At 43.1% G+C, this 22268-nt stretch overlaps 1 protein-coding gene across 1 annotated transcript in view; it reads right to left on the bottom strand.

Moving 5' to 3' along the window:
- Positions 1-22268, bottom strand: part of LOC144791350 (solute carrier family 2, facilitated glucose transporter member 11-like) — a 736021-nt gene that overhangs the window by 405955 nt on the left and 307798 nt on the right. The window contains exon 5 of the mRNA XM_078666027.1: positions 12245-12374. Within this exon, the coding sequence (XP_078522153.1) occupies positions 12245-12374 (130 nt within the window). The remainder of the gene's footprint in view (positions 1-12244; positions 12375-22268) is intronic.

Here is a 22268-nt window from a genome sequence, read left to right as displayed (position 1 = left end):
GAATTGTTTTATCCAAAGCACCCTACTTCAAGCAAACATGACATTAGTCGAAGCTTGCATAACTAGTAATTTGTGGCAAGAGAACAAGGAACCACAGCCTAATCTGAGTACAGAAAAACGTTATTTGTAATACAAAATTGAGTATTCCTGCAAGTTCTTCCTAATACCATTCAATGGAACAGTAACAAAGGTACCGCTGTAGAGGTTCTGAAGAAGGCCTTGCTAAAGACTAATGGAAGCACACAGCAGGAATATCCACTTTAATGGATGGGGAAAAGATTGCTTGCACCAGAGTAGGGCATTAGTGTGGGCCAGGGGTCTCCAAGCTTTTCTGTAGTTAGAACTAATTCTGATCCGCCATAATCATTATGAGCTACTAAAAGTCAACCAACTTGTGAATTTGTCTGAGACACCCCCCCCATGCCCAGCTTCATTGAAATAGAATGCCACCCTCTCCAGAAAAACTACAAGGTTTTTTTTAAAATGCCTTCATCCCCTAGTAGTGGCATGCTTCATCATTTGGTGTGTTTTTAAAGAGATCTTCGGCAAAGAGCCCAAATAGAGGGTGTCCTTTGGGCATTGCAGCGCTGGAACAATGTGGAGCAAAAGCCCAATGATGAAGCATGGCACCTATCTAGGTGAGTGAGGGCGGTTGTTCCTACAGAGTCATGCTCCCTGTGCACTCTGTGGAACTAGACTGACCTGAGTGGACGGACACCTACCATTAGGAACTGCGTACCCTTCTGACTTTGTCATGATTTAAAAAGAGTTTTGGGTGGTGATTCAATGTAATTAAGCTTTGACAAAGCCAATAAGTGAAATCCACATTTTATGTCCTGATTAAAACTTACAAATCCTCTAGCAGTATAAAAACACAATGAAAACGATTGCTTTCTGCATGTAATACATCTAACAGGTAATTACTTTAATGTTTGATGATTGAGTACTTTTGGGTCTTTGAACTAGTTACTTATGCATGATAATACAAGTATTCCATTAATGGTACCAAACAGCAATAGCATGGGATAAAATAAAACTACTCCTCAATGCGGATTATGGCGCTCTCTTTGTATATTGTAAATAATTTTATACAGGTTTTATAATGCGGTCTGTCTTCTTCCTGTTTATTTCCAGCTCTTTATCAGACTACGTTTCCCACAATGCATTTCTTCTAAATCAGGAAATTACACTGAAAAGAGCAGCCAAAACACTGAGGCTACATGAGGACCATTCTACATTGGCTGCTTCCTCTTTTCTGGCTGTTTAAAAAAAAATAGAGTGGTGGTGCTCTCTTTAAAGGACAGAGCTATTGCTGTATAGATTTATATTTATTAGAGCACCCTTTGCCCACTTTGTGTCAGGCATTGCTGTTTGTACTAGTTGTTAAATATGGGATAATCGTTTCCCTTTGTTCATCTTCTTTTTCACGCTCAAGTTGGCAAAGTAATTTCTTGCCTAACCGCTCATTTCGACTCGAGTAGCAGAGGAATACGTTTGTTTGTTTGTTTGATTTGCTCTTGACTTTGATCAGGGAGTTAAAATAATTGCTAGGCGTGTTTGTTCTACTCACGGAAGAGAGTCCATTATTACACATTTAATTTGAGTGTCTTCTTTCTGTTTCCAGCTAGGAACATTGCTAGCAGGTCCTGACAGTATTCTGAAGAGATTTTACAATTTTTGCATATAAACTGCAAATGTTGGGATTAGTTTACTATAGTTATCCCATATGATAAATCTAAAGAAAAAGAAGGCAAAGAAGTGGCATAAAAAAAGGAGAAAAATCAACACACGTGGGGGTTCAATAATTGCCGCATGTATATCTAAAGTGGCGGCCTCTTCATTTAAAACAGTAGCTTCTGATATTGGACCATCTGTGGTATCTGCCACATCAGGTTCCCTTACAGAATTGGGGGTAAACAAACTGACATGTCAAAACGTAGTGGTATGCGGGGACACACGGATGGGTGCGGTTCTGCTCCTGAAAATGGTGAGGACATCACTTCTTCTTGGCATGATTCATATCTGTATTACGTGACAGGTCAACTGAAGAGAGCATTGATTGAAGTCAACATGTTTATAATAATGAAGACAGTTATTGTGACGTATTGTATGACAATACAAATGTATCTACTGCTAAAAAGACTAAGATTGATTTGACACGTTAAATTTTTGTCGATGTTGATGCAAACTCTATGTTTGGCCCGGGCCTTCTCCAGCATCCAAACTCATCAGAATGCTTCCCGCTCACGCTTATTGATAATAAGGCTTTCTGGTTTTACCTTGGACAAATCAGGCACCAAAAAGTTGTCTGTTTGTCTCTCATGTTTACTTCATATGTTAATGCTTTGTTTACCTCTTTTTGCATAAGAGTAGAGCGAGCGTGGCAAGCAGAAGCCACAGGAAAGCTCAGCTCGATATGGCCTTGAGGTTTCAACAGGACCCCGAGCTGAGCCTGTGCCAAGCTTCAGGCTCGAGCTCCCAGTGGCTTACCCACCTCTGCTCAAAATATCGGAAACGTTCTATTTTTGTATGTCTCACAGAACTAAACCTTAGTAGTTTTTGCAGGAGTCCTCTTAAAAAGTCTGTTTAGGCAGACTTATTGCATTCATGTATTTGTCTCCAGCAAACAAAAAAAAATTAGCTGATTACGCTTTACTACGTATAACCTCACCCCCACAACATTGCTTTATATGATTGGCTCCATTGTGATCTTATCCTCTGTGTAGTTTGGTCCCCTGTGTGATTTACTCCATGTAATTTCCTTCATGTGGTTTGTTCCATGCTAATTTTTGCTTGGTGATTTGCTTCACGTGATTTTTAGGTCAATACTGGGCAGCACATGGCTGCTGCGAGGCATGCAGTAGTGGAATATGTCTTTGAAGCTGCGCCCATATTTTTTAAATTTGCTTGTCGTTGTTATTGGTAAACCCTGGCTTCCGAGTCATTATTAGGCTTGTTAGTCCCTACTTGGTATCACCTTGTCTGCATTTGGTACCTCCCATAACAACTGGACTTTTACTGGTGTTGTTAGATGGTCTGCTATATAAGTTGGTGAGCAGTATTTTATTTAATGCTTTTCCCCTATTCCAGCCACGACATCACAGCACCCGCCCGCTTTTATTTTAATAGCGTTTTTTATTCAAATTACAACGAGGTTCGCTTAAACTATAGCTGTGCTTATTTCATTAATTAATATACAGCATAGTCTGCTTTCACTTTAGCGGCCGTGCTACATAGGTTTTTAAAATTCATTATTTTTTTTACCACTTTGGGTGACAGCACCACATGTTGGACGCAACTCTTTGTTTAGACGCTGCTCCCTGTAGCCTGAATATGCACGCAGTGTCTATAAAAAGGGGCGCGGCCAACATTAAAGTGCTCTTGCATTTGTGAGAGTTTGAGCTCTTGGCACTAAAAATAACAATACTTTTTATATATGTGTTGCTCTTAAAAACACATAAATAAAAGGCATTGACATTTACAATGACAATAGCTTAACCTCTTGCCCGCGGCAGTAATTACGCCGCGGCGCTGGGGAGGGGGGCGGCAATGCTGGTGACGGAACCACTTCGTCACCAGCCACGGGTCGGCTGTGCTATTGACGGAGTGGTTCCATCACGGCCCCGCCCACCTAATAGAGGCGCAAAATTAATGTCGCGCAGGCGCGGCGGCTGGGCTCTGACGGACCCCCTCCGTCATTAGCACAGCCCCACCGTGGCTGGTGACGGAGTGGTTCCGTCACCAGCACTCAAGGGGTTAAACCCTCTCAAATGCGAGACCTATTGCATTGAAAATGCTTGTTATGTACTGATGCAGCTGTTTTTATGTATGCTGCGCACTGGGACACTGCTAACCAAGCCCCCGTGTTTGTTTTATAATGCCTAAAACATGTTGAAATTGGCTACATTCCTAATTGGCATATTTAACTTACCTATACGTCCCTAGTATATGGAACAAAAGTCCACGGCCTGCAAGTTAAATGTCACTTGTGGACTGCAGCACCTATTGTGCCGGGTCAGCAGACCTTCCCATACAGCCTGCGAATGTAGCTTTAAAACTGACAATTCAAACTGGCAAAATAAACAGGTGCTCTGAAATGCATTGGGCATCAAAAAGTGGAACCTGCAAAACAAGAATTGCTGAATTGTTATATATGCTAAAAATATCATCGAAATGCCTAAGAATCTGCAATGTAACTAAAGAAAGAGTTGTGTTTGCATATATTTGTTGAACAAAAACTATTAATACAATCGAGTAATGAAAAGAATATAAGAGTATTGGTGTATAATGGGTAAAAATATTTTAAATAATATATCTGTGCTCATGGGTTTCAGGTGTAGCTTGATTATGAAATAGTGTACAGGAAGAAGACAGGTGTGGGCAATTGTAAATTTGTTTCATAAAATAAACTTCCTGCGATGCCTAAAACGTCCTTTTTAATAATTATAAGTCACCCCAGAGGTGGGCCCTAAGTGCCATTGGGCAGGGTGCAGTGTATTTACACAGTAGGGCATGTACATTCCATGTTTTGCATGTCCTATAAGTGAAAAACCTCCAAAGCCATTTTTCCCTGTAGCGAGGCTGTCTCTCTTAAAGAAAGCACTGGGTTATATTTCAACACCTTATAAAATCTCTGGTACGAGTATGGGCAGTATTTTTGCGCCAAGTTTGGCGAATCTATATGTCCACTCGTTTGAACAAAGTGTAGTATTAACAACTAGTAATCCTTTTTTGCCATCCATAATTTGTTACAAACGCTATATAGACGACATTCTCATGGTATGGCGTGGAGATGAGGAGTCGCTCACTCTATTTCATGAGTGGCTCAAAAGCCGTAACAGGTTCTTAAAATTCACGATTGAAATGAGTAAGGAAAGAATAACCTTTTTGGACCTTTCCATATTTGTGAGCTCTGATGGACTCCAAAGCGAACTCTTTCGCAAACCTATGGCTAGAAATTCGCTCTTGCTTTTTGAGAGCCAACATCCTAGGTCCCTGCGTGAAAACCTTCCGTATGGTCAATTTCTTCGAGTTCGCAGAAATTGCTCTACTAAAGAGACTTACATTAAACATTCTGCGAACCTCTTCAGGCAACTACAAGACAGACATTATCCTAAGTCCTTGATTAAACGATCTTTGAAGAGGGCTAGTAATAATAATCGCGATGCCTTGTTAGAAGTATCTGAGGAGAAGCCACCTTTGACTAGATTAACTTTTGTAAGCACATTTAATACGAAATCTAATCTGGTGAAAAAAATTGTGAGACGTCATTGGAAGATTCTTAACTGCACGAACGATAAAATAGAACAACCTCTGTTCGCATTTAAGCGCTCAAAGAACCTAAAGGACTGCTTGGTGCACACTCGCCCGAAAGTAGTTACCAAAGAGACCAATGAGACTCTGTGGGACTTACCACAAATACAGGGACATCACCCTTGTGGTGGATGTTCTATGTGTACTTTAACTCAGAAAACCACTCAAATAGACATGGGGACAGGCCACCCTTGGCTACTTAAGCACTTCTCGAACTGTAATAGTTCAAACGTCATATATATTATGACGTGTCCATGCAATAAAAATACCGAAACCTGGGGAAAAGACTGGTGGCCAGACACTCTTGGCCCCCCCCCAACCCCAATACAGAGGTAAAAAACCTGGGGGTGTGGTTCGACTCAACTTTGAGTTTTACTAGCCACACAAAAAAAGTAGCTGCCACAAGCTTCGGTATCCTGCGCAATTTACGACCGATACTAAAATTCTTCGACCCCTCCACACGTCAGGTAATCATCCAAGCCACAATTCTTTCCCGCTTAGATTATGCTAACTCCTTACTCCTGGGAGCCAATCAAGCGGAAAAAAAATGTTTGCAGCGCGTCCAAAACGCGGCAGCGCGGGCCCTAACAGGGCTACCCCGATTCGAGTCTGCAACCAAGACCCTGGTAAAACTGCACTGGTTGCCGGTGGAAAAGAGAATCACTTTTAAGGCCCTGTGCTTGGCCTTTAAGATTCTAAAAAAATCTCTACCTCCCATGCTATGTCATCTTATGACGCAGTATACTCCAAATAGAGCGCTCAGATCCGAAGGAAAAAACCTGGTCACAATCCCCCGTGTTAGGCTAGCCCGCACAGGAGGGCGTTCCTTTCAATACATGGCTGCCAAACTATGGAACGCACTACCTTTGCGGATTCGGAGTATAAATGACCTTCTTACCTTCAGAAAGGCATTAAAAACCCACCTGTTCTGCTAAACTGACCTGATAACCTGTCTGTATGTTGTGTACTCTCCTGTCTAGTCAAGCGCCGGGACGCCCCTTCGCTGGGGCAGCCGCCGCGCTATATAAGCAGATGTAACATAACATAACATAACATAACATAAACGATATGTCGGGATGACGACCCGGAAGGTTCGGACCCGCATGTTAGAACATAAGAGCTCTTTTAAATGTAAAAAAAGTATGTCCAAATTAACGAAGCACTTTTTGGAACATAATCATAAAGAGAATGATTTCAGTTGGACTGTTCTGGAGAAACCATACATTCCGAATTGGGTCGGGGATCCGACTAAATTCCTTTTCCAGAAGGAGCAGAAATGGATCTATCCATTACAGCTGGACAGCTTAGGGCTGAATGATGAAATACCCTGGACTACTTTGTGATGAGTTTTGGGATCTGTCGCCCTATTGGGCGGAGTTAGGAATGGAGTATTCCCTTCCTCTCTGTAAATAGCCCAGCTGTTAACATGTAAACAATCTGGTTGAGTTTTATGAGTGTGCAATTAGATGTAGTTCTGAGAGTGGAATCATATAATTGCCTTTATTATTGAACAGTTTGGCTTTGAAAATTGTGATAATTTCTTTAATAAACAACTTTGCGTAATGAGCTTTTGCTAGTTGCTTTAACATTTACTTGGAGTTTGCACCCGCGGGTAGATGGGAGCGAAGGAGATACACGCTTCTATAGAGTGTTCGTTTATTGCAGGCGAAAACCTTAAAAAACTACAATTCTGACGTGATTGACGTCATTTTGTAGTTTCTCGCGGTAAACCTGCGCGACAGACACTTTCGCACATGCGCGGGACGGCATGCCACGGCATTGCGGCCGGTCCCGCTGTTTGGAAAGAGGTTACGACGAGGTGAGTCTAACATTGAAACAGTAATGTGTTGGTCCACTTATTACACGTGTAATGAGGGTGTATGAATGAATATAAAGCCCCTTGTGATACACAATTAAATTGGAGCGTAATACCTCATACGCTAGTTTGGGCGTGGTTTGAGCAAAGGCTTAAATATCCCGCACACTCTCCGATCGTTGCCTCCCCCTTTCTCAGGTATTCGCCTGGGGCAACGACGGAGAGGTGAGTGGGAGCGTGCATACTATGGACGCTTAAGATGGAGTAGAGTCCACTGTTTGGTTTTCTTTAAGTTACCTTGTGATAACTGACTGTTGCCACTTTGGTTTGTAATACAGACTATTAGAGCATTTTTAAATATAGAAACTTTGGATGCATTGAGGTAAAGATTGGTTTTGTAGGTTGAATCAAATGGTTTCATGAGCTGTTTTCGTTTTGTAGAAGTTTAACTGAGATAAGGGAGCATATACTTATTGAAATAGAATGCGAGGACTAATGACTAGTTGTTCAAAACTCAGCATTCCTTTGTATGCTTTCCTTATTTTCTTTAGAGCGTGGCTTCATTTCTTCCTGAGTTTGAGTCCAGACGAGGTGAGGTCTTCTCCCCGGTAGAGCTGGGTGAGTGGTTTAATTACCGTTTTTCGCAGAAACATGGAGTGTTGAAATATCCTGTGATATATGTTTTCTGAATCTTGGGTGGTGTCTGTGTTTTTTTAGATCACGCAATGGATCTATCTACATGGAGGAGTTGCAACTAATATGTTGTATCCTTTTCTAAATATCACTTTTCAATATTATTTCCACTAAGCAGTAGCATTATTAAAGAACAGAGGTCCTGATGAAAGCCTTGGGTCCTTCCCTTTCAGGTTGAAACATGTTGACCACCAATGCAGTAATTTGTTCCCATACTGCATTTTTGCACTGTTCGTTTTGTTTTTAGTTAGGAAGAAGGCACATTCTCAATAAAAGTACTGTTCTGTCCTCTATCCTATTTTACATTCACCACATTCTTTTTGCACTGCACTTCTACCCATCATGTGTTTTTTTCACTGGTCACCTAGTGCTTGCGGGCAGTGATCTCGCTCTCGAAACTGGGTAAATATGGGTCTCAATGATCTAGAGACTGATTACCACAGTAGGACGACCAGATGATATAATTGATCATACAATAGTTTGATGGGGATCCTATGAATTGAGCAAGTCCTTTTTCACAACCACTAACACTTCCTTTGATACAGGTTATTGCTTATTTCACTCCTAATGTTTGAGAAATCCATTTAGCTTTTGGATTTGAGGTTTACATATATTCTTTTTATTAGACCCCTAGGTTTTCTGGTGTTTAAAGTTAACCTTATAATGTTTAACTTCAGTTTTGGAGTACCTAGAAAAATGATTCATGGACTCATTTTAATTGTAATCTGAAATACAATTTAATAGTCAAATCAGATTTTACATTACTATTTTGAAAATTACGCTTTTAGAAAGTGGTCATTTTTCTTCCTGAGCCAAATGTGCCTTTCTGCCAGTGTTCACTGTCACCCAGGAGCTAAAAAGCTGAATAGCTCCTTGATTACAAATGAAGTGTCTCCCAGAGCTGAGACAATGGCAGAGGGCTTACCATCCCCTGACAGGATGGCTATTTGAACTGTGCCCAGGATCTTAATTAACTACAAGGGATGCTTACCCTTTCACCAGCAGATGTAGCCCACACGTGGGTCTGGCACATTTGTTGTCCTGCTAGCAAGCCAGGCACCAATCTCAGTTGAAGAGGAGCTGCCCCCAGAACTGGTTTTTAGTGACCACAAGGGAGGGTTTGCCCATATGGCAAAGGAAGCTCTGCACCGGGGTTACAAGTTCTGCCATGTAGATTTTGGGAAGAGATGGACACTGTGGGATAGTTTATATTAAAACACACAGACAGTGCTGCAAAAGTAGATAGGGTCACACCTTGGAACTTGTATCCTGTTGGTAAGGGAGTGGCCACAGGCTAGCCATGGCATCATTGTGGGACCCTCAGTTTCATCTTTGGAACATCTCCGAGCCTGAGGAAGGCATAAGAAACACTGCTCCTGCTGTTGTGACCTGTGATGAGAACCTTAATGGCAGGACCTGTTCCCACTTGTACCCAGGACTGAGAAGTGGACTGCAAGGGTCATTGGGGTGAATTTAGTAGGTTTCCCGGTTCGTGCATAATGAGGTTGGCAAGGTTTTAAGGGTGTTTGGCGTTTTTTGGTCCCGATTTGGCTGAATTTTGGCCTTTTTTGGTGTTTTGCGGAGGGCGTGTGTTTGGGTGAAAAGTCGTACCCGTTCTAGTGGATGGATTTTGTTGTGAGTTGCTCAGATCTTTGGTAATCGCTGGAACTAGTGTCCAGGTAAGTTTCAAGAGGATCGAAGCAATGCTGAAAGCAGCAATTTTTTGAGAGGGCGCAATTTGCCATGTTATCCAATGGGCGGTTTGGGGGCGCATGGAGAAATCCGGCCAGCGATGGAGCTTCCTTGATCTTGAATTTTGAATTCATCCCATTTAGAGCTTTCCCAGCAAAAGTCAACAGCTTCACCGGGTCTGACGGCTGTCCGGCTCGTGGAACATATCTCAACTATAGCCTGGTGCCTTGTCTCACTGCGAATGTTTTCTTCGATTTGAGAGGCTATGTCAGAAGGTAAAACTTTCAAATGGGACGAATCTGGGCTCTGTATCTGACCAAGGCTCTATCCCGGTCTCCCTTAAACCTTACCCGTGTCCCAGTCAAGCACAACCAGATGACTGTGCTTGATGCTTGATGTATTTTGGTGCTGTTTATGTTTAACACTTTAAAAAATCACATTTCCAGTTGTTTACAAACTGAAGTGGGATTTTTATTGTGTTGTGTTTTTGACGTTGGGTTGAAACATCCACTACTCTTGGCACCACTCCACATCTATATATCACCACGCGTCACTGCAAACCGCCCTCCTCCAGTACAATCCAATCCACGTCCCTCCACTCCATTCAAATCACCCCATTTCAAACCACCCTATTCTAATCCCAGCCACCCCACTCATATCTCATCCACTCCACCCCAAACCAATTTAATTCACCCCACTCCAATCCATACCAGTCCAGTCCACCTCACCCCATTTCAATCCATCCCAGCCCACTCCAATCCAATCGAGCCCATTGAGTCCACCCACTCCAATCCACCTCACTCCACTCAATCCAAATAACTCTACCCCAAACCAATTACACCCCAATCCAATCCAATCCACCTCACGACCTCAATGCACTCCACCATATTTCATCCCTCTACACCCTACATTACTCCACTCTTTGGCACTGAACTCTATAACACTGCACTCTAAGACTCTCTTGGCCATTGAATCACTGAACTCTACACTCCTCTACTCAATCCTGCAACACTCTATTCCCACTACTTCACTCTATTATGCTACTCCAACAAATCCAGTCTATGACACTTTACTCTGCCCACTCCACTCTAGGACACTCCACATCACTAACGTTATAGCAATGATGAACAGGAGCCACACTGGTGGACAACATGCCAAAAACACATTGCCAAAGGCAATAACTCTTGTATAGGCGAGACCTGTTGGCTTTGCCAATGCTATTTATGCAATGTAGGCCTTATGGAAGCAGTTGTAGTAGTAGGTATTTATAATGGGATCGGGGAATGGTCAGACCAGTCTGAATATGTGGGTAGCATGTGATGAGCGCAAGGTCAGTATAGATTAGGCCTTGCATTCTTTCTTTGTTACTTGCAGTATGAAAGAAGTGTTGGAACAGCTTGTGCATGGTTTTATAGAGAGGTAACATATTTGTATTTAGGGTTGCTACAGGCTGAATTGGAATTTAGTAAACATGAGGTTTGAGGAGACATATTGTCTTAAATGGTAAGTGATTTGTGGTTATGGGGTTTTGGAGTTATATTGTGTTGGTCGGGAGTAATGTCATGGATTATTTTAAACATGTAAATGTGTTGGGAGTAGACTAGAGCTTAGACCAGCGGAGAAGTGAATTGTGGTGTCTGTCAGCACAAATAACAATATAGTTTTCTGGGACAAACAAGCCACTGACACACTCGGAATGTGCCTTCAGCTAAGAGTTAGTGAAGCAATCATTATCAAGATTGTGGTCACAGATGAAGTTGTAGTGCTGAGCTTTGACTGTTCTGGCATTTAGGAGTATCCAAGTTAGAATGGTGCTGGAGCTGGGTGATGGAACAAATGTAGTGAGTGTTTACATACATCTGAGGGTAATGAGATGTTTGATCTGGGAATAAATGTGAAGAGAGCTTGAGAGGTGGATGACAGGAAATAATAGTGGAACAGGATGTGGAAGCATTGAGTAGAAAGAACAGTATTTGTAAATCCTAAACACACATATCCTGCTTTTAAAATATAATGAACCCTGCCCTATGAGCATTTTGGGTCTACCTTAGGGGGTTTTGGCCTGGGAAAAGGTTCCAAACATTACCTCATTCCCGCCCACTGTACTTAGTTTAGCTTAATTTAATTTCTGTTTGATATTGTGCCAATAAGGCAACATATATATACAACACATAAATAACTTCATACATTTTCATAAACTACTGTGTTGCCTAAATCCTTATTTCAATATATCCTATGTAACACAGTGGATGGGATAGCCATCACATTTGTGTTGGAGAATCTCATCCTCCAAACTCTACATCGGGCCCTGCGTCTCCAACAATGGACAGTTTCTGCATCTGTCAATAAGAGGTGCTTTCACCACCAGTTTCTAGCTCCTCTACTTTTACATTATCGGTATTGCTGCCATTCTAGAAAATTGGATTAGTGTTTATATCAACTTGCACAATCACATGCCTCATTTGACTTAATCGTTTAAAAATAGACTGTAAAGGCCCATTTACATCATGGCTGGATGAGTTGTACAATGCACACACAAATAACTGAATTAACTTGTTTTGGAAATAGTGCAAATATTTACATAGCAATAAAAAAGTTTGGTGTATCACACTATATTTCCTGATTTACTATAGTGATTCATTTACTTTCAACTTCAGAAAAGTGAATATTTTCTAACTGCTCCAAAGTATGTTCAAACGATAAATGATAATTAATAACAAAATACTGTACCTCAGGCCAATTATTTGTCCAGTTATAATTCCCAAAGTCGCAAATATGGAGCACCCTAAGACCATGGAACCCCTGAGGTTTTTCGGGGCAATCTCACCTAGGTATAAAGTTTGCACGACAAGACCGATACCTACAAATAAAAACATGAAAATATGGTAATTATCTATTAACAAAAGTTACAAAGTTAAACACTTTAAATGTTGTGCAAATCTTTATGTAGTTGAAGAAGTTTATGTGTTTGTTGGATCCCAAGTGATTAACATGGCTCGATTAAAGTAATTTGAAAAGAATGTTTCATGAACAACAAAACGTGCCTTTTTTTAGGTCACACCTTAGAGTGGGAAGCTGTGAATGTGTACAATGAAGAAGCCACTTCAACAATGGTTATCTACACCATCCCACTATAACACATCAGAAGGAAATTACATTATCCTGTTTAGCTGTAATATACATTAAAAGTATGGGAAGCAGAGACAAAGGGGCCGATTATGATGTAGTGTGGAAACTTTCCTCCCAACACCGTTTCGAATTCGGACAACCAAGGCTCCTATGGAGAGATGGGGTGTTTGCAGAAAACCCCGCATCTTGTCACGGGTACCCCATGGTGCCTGCCACACAGTGCAGGGTTTTATAGGGGGGTCCCCTGGGTACCCCCTCAGCCCCCAACCAGAGGCCGCTGAGTAAAGGGGCCCACTTTTGACAGCCTTTTTGTGTCGGACAGGCTTACTTGGAAAGGCTGTTGGAAACCGACATCGTTATCATGCAGTTGGACGCAGTTAATGGAGCAGTGCAATGCAGTTCTGACCTACACAGATGCTCCGAGAGCTGTCCAGAACTGATTCATATAGACAGTGCAGTTTACAGTCCGACCGCAAACATCGTAATTGGTTGGGCTGATTATCAACCAACCAAGACAGTCGGAAGTGTACCGACACGGTTGAGGAGATTCCGAATGACAGGAGGAGGCTTTCCACCCGACATCTTAATCGCCCCCAAAGTGTTTTATCCCGCAAGTTATTCCTATGAAGAAATTCCTGATGACACACTGTTAGGAGTTGGGCTACCATATGTGTCCTTTTATTTGGCATTGAGGTAATGAACTTATTTCTGTGGAGTTTTAAGTGCCCGGTGCCTTCTGGTCAGAAGCCACTGTTTCTATATTTGAAGGGGAAAGGCCAGCGTTGATACTTCCACAATTTGGAAATCATACACAGTTTAAAACCATATTAAGGGAAGCAAGTGCCTATGTGCAATTGCATATTTTTTCTCAATGGTACAATCTGTTTCCTCCTGGAGAAACCCTTCCAAGGCACCCTATCAAGAATGGGGGAATTCAATCCCTTTTCCCACTCTGGAAAATAAATTTACTCGGGCTCTTTGCAGGTGCAAATCTCTAACCTTTTCTAGGGTTGGGGGTAGTTTTTGGGTTCTCATATAACTGGCACCCAGGTGCACCGTTCATACACGAGTGCAAAATAGAAACTATCAAAGAGAAGGACTGATCATATCAGCCTCAATTTCTGGCCCAGGATGAGGTTACATGTTCTCAACTCACTTCTGCTTAAAATCCCCGTGGGTCTGTATATTCAACACGTTATAAACACTGGTGATTGTGCCCATATACACCAAAGCTGGAGACCCTAACAGTGCTTACTGAGTATGGAAGTTATAGTACTAGTGAGATCACAATGGCTCCTATAATGTTTATGAGCCCCCCAAGTTCAAATTCATTTATATATCAGCAGTTTATTACATCATGGAAAAGCCCTAATATATGGCAGGCAGATCGCTCTACATAAAGATGGTTTTACAAGTGCGGTTATAGACAGAGTCATTTCAATACAGTCCCAGTTGTGAACATCTAGGGTTAAAAATACAGCCATAAAAATATAATGTCGAGGGAATGTGAATGACAGTTACAGAATTTCAATGCAAACAATCACAAATAATATGGATATAACAGAAAATAAATAGTGAATTATCATCAAAATAGTTGCATGTGAGAGAGCACAAATCTGAAAAATGTATAAGTGCACCATATTTACAAGCACCTAGTTAGTTTAAATATATTTTGCACAAGAGTGTTTTATATCTAGAAGTGAAATATACCGAGTGTTTAAGTAGAGCAACGATAACCATAGTGCTGTAAAGACTAATGTAGAAATGTTAGAATGAATATGGAAACCTCATGTTCTCATGTTAAGTGATCGTGTAAGAGAGAAGAGAAATCTTACAAACCAGTTAAAATGTGTAGGCCTCATGGCAATTCACAGTAAATCTAAACGTGCTGCTAAAATAATGTGAGGTGGGGTTAACATTGTTCTTCTAAACGTATTATTGGACTTAGTACTGAAATATATGTTTTATAGATGCATAACATTATAGAAACGTGTGTTAGTTAAGAATACTGTTTAAATGCAAGTTAAGACGTTTTCAGAGTGCAGGGACTCGCTTCATGTAAATCAAGTAGGCCTGAACAGATAATGTTGTTTCTTTGATCTGCAGTGTGCTCGTTAGAGAAGAAGTCGAGCGGCGCCAAGTACAGAGAGTTACATATGTTTTATGGCCTATAGATATGGTAAAGTCTGGAATTTGAGGCCCACTGTAGGACGGTCTGTATGCAGGTGCGAGGGGTCCTAATCAGTCGAAATGAATGAGGCTTTGTTCAGTGGCGCTTGGCGCAGGCCTGTAGGAGTTTTCAGGAATTTCAGGGGGTACCGGCGCGCTGGAGAAGAAGCCTGGGAACCAAGATCAACTTTAACGAGGGTCTTGAAGAGTACCATCATGGAGTTTTGCCGCTCAAAACTGCACCACGTGAGGGGCGTCCCGAGGGGCGTGCCTATCGGAAATGTGATTTTGTATTAGGGAAAGCGACCCGGGAGGAGAGCAGAGCAGATGATTTTGGGAGCCTAAGGAAGCGGTTGGGTAGGCAGATAGACTGATCAGGAGAGACCCATTTTACAGAAGAGACAAAGAGAAGTGCGTGATCTTCTTAGGAAGTCACCACGGCTGACACCTTTTTGGGGTAAAGATCTTGTTAAGTAGGGTTGTCACTTAGTTTAGAGTAGGGACAGACTAACCTGGATTTTTTTTCTGTAAATGACTCTGAAGTTGCAACTGATATCGATTCTTGCCACTTTAATGGTGTTCGAGATATTTTTGATAATTTCCTTTTGCCGGTTAAGGGCTTTCCGAGAATACTTGTTTATAATCATACCTGTATACCTTTTGAATTTATTACTGAGATGTTTGTATCTTCAGATACTTTTGGCTTTGTAATAAATCTTTGAAACTTACCAGTAGTCAGTGGTTCTTTAGAGTGGTTTAAGTTATTAATTAACTAACCTGGTAGTAGATTGCCTTTTACTCAATGACAGGTACCAACGATTCAGTCGACTCGATTTGGGATCTGGTAAGGTAACTAGAGACCAGAAATCCCGCGTTAACAGTTGGTAGCAGTTTAGGATGGTTATCTTCTTGAGGAAGGTAATCTAGGTAGGTTAGTTTACCCCAAGGCCCCTAGACATCGAGAGACGAGCAGCGGAAGAATCGTGCGCCGAAGGTGCAGACGGCGCGAGAAAAGCAGCAGTATCGGAGGAGAGTGAGTATAACAAGGGTCATGCGTGAACAGATTACGGTGTTTTGTGTTGCATCTGGATTGTAATGTCTTGCGGAGTTGAATGCCTGTAGTGTGATTGAGAGAAGGTTGTGAGCGCGCGCAACCTGGTAAACTGGTTACCTGGTAAACGGGTGAACTGGTGAATCTTAAGTTCAGGCCAGAGCTTAAGTGGTTTTGGGTGTATAGAACATCCAGAGTAGTTGTCAACCATAGTACGGAGGTCACAAGGTACCATTGACCGCCGTGGGACCGAGATAGGGGGAGTGTCAGAGCGAGTGTATGAGTAACGGACGCTGGTCGAAAGTTACTGCGTGTGAGTAACCTATCAGAGAAGGCGATTGTCTGGAAGTAAACGGAAAGACATCTCGTCAAGTTAAGGTGACAACTACAGAAAAGACTGTGGGCGTACAGTCAAGAAAGGTGATCGCTTGGACGGAAGTAATCATTTTTCAGAGTATGAATGGGACGCATGCATGACCGAGGAGACGAGCTGAGAAAGGAGGGGAACTGCTGCGAAGGGGGACGGGTGACGTCGGTTAGAGCCGCGCTGTGATTGAGCGGTTGGTGTGACGTTAGCTAGAGCCGCGCTCTGGTTGGGCGGCTAGAGTGACGTCGGAGGAAAACCGCGCTCGGATAGGCCAGTTAGCGAGAACAGCACGGTGATTGGTAGATTGTCATCAGGAAGTAAACAAACGCGGAGAAAAGAGAAATCATGAAGTGCTTTAAGTGTTTGAAAGGGATTTTTAAAAGAAAAAGAAGTGAACATTATTACGGGGAAGAGGCACCGCCGGAGGGTACACCAGCTCATTATATGGCAGCGAATGTGGGACTGCATACAATACTATGGATTCGGGCTTGGAATAAGCTCACGGAAGGAAATGAGGAAATGCAGTTCCCGAAGTACGGGACGTTTAAGTTAGAGGTGTTACATCGGCTAAAAGCAACCATGTCCTCATTGAAACCCCCACCTAGACCAACCCAGTTTGAGGCCCTTAATGCATGGATTAGGGCGGCACACGACAGAAATTTGAACAGGCGTCAACTAAGACTGACGCGATCGGTAAGAGCAGTGCGAGATTCTAAATGGGACGAGGAGGCAAAGAGATGGAGGGTACAGGCTATTGAGGTAGAGAAAATGTATCCAATGAGGGAGGTGGGAGGAGGAGGAAACCTCATGGAAGAGGACGAGGAAAGCGAGTCGGAAGACAACCTGATAAACAGATTGCTGTTAGATAGACCACCTCCGAGAGTTGGGGAGATTGAAGATAGGGGACTGGCAAGGGAAGGTGGGACGGCCATAGAGGGGTTTACACCACTCCCTATATCGGAATGGACACCTATCAAAGGCGAGGAGACACCTCACCACAACACTGTACAGAGTGTAGTGGGAAGGTTTGTGGTACAGAAGACGCCAACCACCGAGAAGGTTGAGTCTTTTGGATTGCCAGACGCTCTTCAAGTGCCTGTTACCATAGGACCTATAGTATCGATCTATAACCCTGAGAGAGATAGAGAAGAAGAACAGAGGCGATTGGATAGAGAAAGGATTGAGATGGAAAGGAGGAATAACATGACAAATGCATGGAAGCAATTGCCAGGATCGGTAACGTGGAACACCTCATTAGATGCAACTGTGGGTCCCAACGCAGGACAGGGAGGTCAGAGAGAACAGATGGATCTGAGGGGACCGCGGCCGAAGTCCTATACAGAATTAAGGGCTGACTTGAGGGAATGGGATGGGTCCGCAGTAACGTTGAGTAATAGGTCAAGAACAGAACCCGAGTGGGAAAGCAGAGGTAACGGGACTGTATCTCATTGTGGGGCCAGCGAAAGCAGTCAGGGGCGAGAAGGCCAAAGTCAGGAGAATAGAGGAGTTACACGTCCTATAGATGAGAGGGAACAGCAGGAGCAAAATAGTAGGAGTGTGGAGTGTGAGGAGATGTCTCGTCTCTGGGAGAAAGGTGGAGACCAAATGGTACAAGCATTCCAGAATAGGTTTAGGTGCCTTCATCATACACTCGGGGAAGACGTTCAACATTGGAAAAAGGAGAACAGTGATAGGTCCCGCCATGCCTCGAGTAATCAAGAATCACAGGGAAATAGTGAGGAAAGGGGGAGCAATGGAATGCCTTACTATACATCCAGAGAAAGCAGGCAGAACGGGGAAGGTGGGAATATGAGACGCAATGGAGTGTTTCACCATCCACCCCGAGAGGACGGAAAAGCATGGGATCTGGAGAGGTGGGAGCATGGGAAGACTCCGCATAACTCACCGGAGCCTAAACGTAGAACTCGGAGCTGGGATGGGAGAGATGTGGATGAAGTACCTAAATCTAGTGTGTTAAAAGCTGCAATAAAGGCAAAGAGACTCGATGTCACCAGTTTAAAATCTGATGTCGATGAGATAATAGATGGTACACTGCCCTTAGAAAGGATAGAATTGTATGAACAAGATGAGCTGCTGTTCATGGCAAAGGATGTCACTAGGAAGGCTAGAGCGATTCATGAGAAACTGACTAATTTGGCAGACAAGTACGCCGTAGATTTGTCTCGGACAAGGGCATTGCAGAGTAACCACAGATTGCAGTATTCAGACCAAGATCTAGATGAGAAGAGAACTACCGGATTAAAAACACACATAAGAGAGTTGGTATCAGGAATAGGAGTGTGGAGGGAACTGGACAAATGGGAGGAAAGGTGGTCGAAAAAGGGCAATGTTAGGCGGAGTACAAGTGTGATGTCTCCAGAGGGAAGGGTAATGCAGATGGAGGCGTTCCCTTTGCGAGAAATATCGAACGGAAATTATGTACATGTGCCCTGGAGTAGAGGAGATTTAGCTGCATTTACCAACTCATTTCCGAAGTTAAGGGACAATCCAGTAGAGTGGTATAAGCAGGTAGAAAGGTTTGTAAAGATCTCGAAAGTATTGTGGATTGATTTGAACACGTTGTTTGACATCGTGGTCCCATCTGATTTGTGGACATCATGCAAGACTAGTGTTGAATGGCCAAATACTGAACCAGTGAGGGATGCTCTGACAAATGGACCGTCCGAAATTGTCATGCAAAAGTATGAAAGGGTAATAGCTTGGCTGAAAGATAAGGTACCACCACAGGACATAGATTGGGTAAAAATAGACCGAACAAGGCAAGAACCAAAGGAGACAGTTCATGAGTTCTATGAAAGGTTGTTGAAAACATTCAAGCAATATAGTGGACTCGATGTGATGGATCCCAAAGATATAGGACAGTTTGTATCAAAATTTGTTTTGGGGTTGAGACCTGATATTTGTTTGATGATTCAGCAACATTTAATATGTTGGCAGAACAAACCATTAGATGAGATCCTGCGATATGCGAGATACTGCAGTGACGAAATAGATTCTAAAGCCAAGAATCTAAAGGAGAAATTGATGGTGGTGCAGATGCAGTCAGCAGGAAAGGGTGGACAACAGAAGTCGGGGATGGGACGAAAGTCAAATAATCAGAACATAGATAATGAAGAAGTCCAAAGACCCAGAATAGATTTTGCCACTCTAAAGAAGACGACAAAGTGTCACCAATGTCACCAGGTGGGACATTGGAGACGCGAGTGTCCCTTTAACCCTGAAAATGGAGAGCTAGAAGTGGAAGAGCAAGTTCAAGAGGTTCCAGCTCCAAAGGTGACAGTTCCAGGAAGCAAGGTGGCCAAAGGGGGGACTTCGGCTCCACGAGCCCAGTTCCCACAGCCACCGAAAATAGCGACAGGGGGAAAGGTCTTCAAACAAATGCCTCTCTTTATTGAGGAAGAAAAATGTTATTATATCGATCCATTAACAGGACAACGTGTAAGTAGAGAAGAGGACTGTACCCTCGGGGCAGTCCTAGAGGTGGATCAAAGAGGGCCGTTTGTTGAGGCAGAAGTGGCAGGGTGTCCTACAACGTTCTTGGTGGATACTGGGGCTACTCGATCAACTTTGAGATCAGCAGTAGTTCCAGACTTGCCGATGTCAGGGGAAACAATTCAGGTGGTAGGAGTTGCAAACAAAAGGCTGACTAGTCCCTTGACAGAACCAGTGTCAGTGAAAATAGGAAACCATATGAATGAACATCAGTTTGTAGTATGTGATTCAAGTCCGGTATGTCTGTTAGGAAGGGATTTGTTGTGCAAGTTGAATTGTACAATATACTGCACACCGCAAGGGGTGGAGGTACAGACTACAGATGATGATGCTACCTTCAAGGTAGCCAATTCAAAATCTTGCATAGAACTATATCCTACTCTGACAGTAGAAGATCTCCCCCAAGACTTACGAGATGCAGTGGCGTCAGAGGTATGGGATTTCACAGGAGAAGAAATAGGATTGATTAAAGGGGTAGAACCAGTAAAAATACTGGTAAAGCCAAATGCCGAGTTTCCAAGAACGCCTCAATACAAATTGTCCCAGGAAACAATTGCAGGAATAAAACCTGTGATCGAGTCAATGATTCAACAGGGAATACTGAAAGAAATCGTGGGTAGTCCTTGTAACTCCCCGATTATGGGTTTGCAGAAACCTAGCGGGAAATTCAGGATAGTTCAGGATTTACGAAAAATTAACAATATAGTTGTTTCATGCTGTTCCGTGGTACCGAATCCATCAGTGATACTGTTTCAGATACCATGCCAAGCAGAATGGTTCACAGTGATAGATCTTTGCCAGGCCTTCTTTTCAATCCCATTAGATGAAGAAAGCAGGTACCTTTTCGCTTTTAAAATGGAAGATCGCGTTTTAACATGGTGTCGAATCCCACAAGGATTCACAGACAGCCCATCCATCTTCAACCAGTTGCTGAAGAAGAATCTCGAAAATCTAGTACTGCCGCAGAATTCGGTTCTGGTCCAGTACATAGATGACCTACTTGTTGCGTCAGAGACCGAGGAAGCTTGTAAAGTAGATTCCATTGCCTTATTGAACCATTTGGCTGAAAATGGACATAAGGTATCTCCGAGCAAGTTACAGTACTGTCTGACCGAAGTGCAGTATTTGGGACACCGGTTAGAAAAAGGAAAACGCAAGGTGTCCCCAGAGAGGATTGAGGCGATAATGAAGATGAATGCGCCTACGACACAGAGAGAAGTTAGGATGTTCCTAGGGATGGTTGGTTATTGCCGACAGTGGATAGTTAACTTTTCACTGAAAGCGAAACCATTACAGAAACTGACGCACAAGGAGGTGAGTGATCCGGTACCATGGGACGACGAATGCCTAGTGGCATTCCTGCAGCTGAGAGACGATTTGTGTCGTGCTCCGGCTCTGGGGATGCCCGACTACGAGAAGTCTTTTTCACTTTATTGTTGTGAGAGGGAGGGATGTGCTTTGTCAGTCTTGGCACAGACCCATGGAAATGCCCGTAGACCAGTTGCCTACTTTTCGGCTACATTAGATCCGGTAGCCGCAGCGTTGCCCGGATGTCTCAAGTCCGTTGCTGCAACGGGTGTCAGCATTGAAAGGTGCGAGAGTATTGTTATGGGACACCAGTTAGTGGTGTATGTACCGCATTCTGTAGAATTGTTAATGACCAGGACGAAGACGCAGCATCTGACCAATAGCAGGCTCACGCGCTACGAGCAGGTTATCCTTGCTGCGGAGAACGTGACCCTCAAGAGATGCTCTGTCTTGAATCCTGCCACATTGATGCCACTACCTACTGTAATAGAAGGCGAAGGATGTGAAGACCACGATTGCCTTGATGTGACTGAACTATGCACGAAGCCCAGACCAGATATTGTGGATGAGCCGTTGTCTGACCCTGATGAGATTTACTTTGTCGATGGCTCATGTTTAAGAGACGATACTGGTCGGTTGAGAGCAGCTTATGCTATTTGCACCATTGCTGGAGTTGTGGAAGCCGCTTGCCTGGAAGGAGTACATTCCGCACAGGTAGCAGAAATCATTGCATTAACTCGTGCCTGTATAGCAGGTAATGGAAAGAGAGTCACCATATACACTGACAGCCAATATGGTTTCGGTGTGGTTCATGATTTCGGGCAATTGTGGTCTCAGAGAGGTTACATGACCTCCTCTGGTTCGTCCATTCGAAATGGAGAATTTGTGCGATTGTTGTTAGAAGCATTACAAGGTCCAGTCGCCATAGCGATAGTGAAATGTGTAGCTCACACTAAGAATACAGATTTTGTGTCACAAGGTAACCGGTACGCTGATGAGGTCGCACGCTATTGTGCGGAACAAGATTATTCTTTCTCAAAAGTGGAAATTGATGGTGCTGAAGAAAAGACAGAATTAAGCATGATGTTGGAGACAGTAGATACTTGGGAAGATTTAAGAGTGATGCAGGAGAACGCACCTGAAACTGAGAAAAAAGCATGGGAGATAGCAGGTTGTGTGCGAAGTGAAATGGATTTCTGGATTTCAGCAGATGGGAG

This window comes from Lissotriton helveticus, chromosome 11 (genome assembly GCF_964261635.1).
Source record: "Lissotriton helveticus chromosome 11, aLisHel1.1, whole genome shotgun sequence".
Classification (NCBI taxonomy): Eukaryota; Metazoa; Chordata; class Amphibia; order Caudata; family Salamandridae; genus Lissotriton; species Lissotriton helveticus.
Note: the sequence above shows the minus strand (reverse complement) of the source record. Positions and strands in the feature narration are given on the sequence as shown.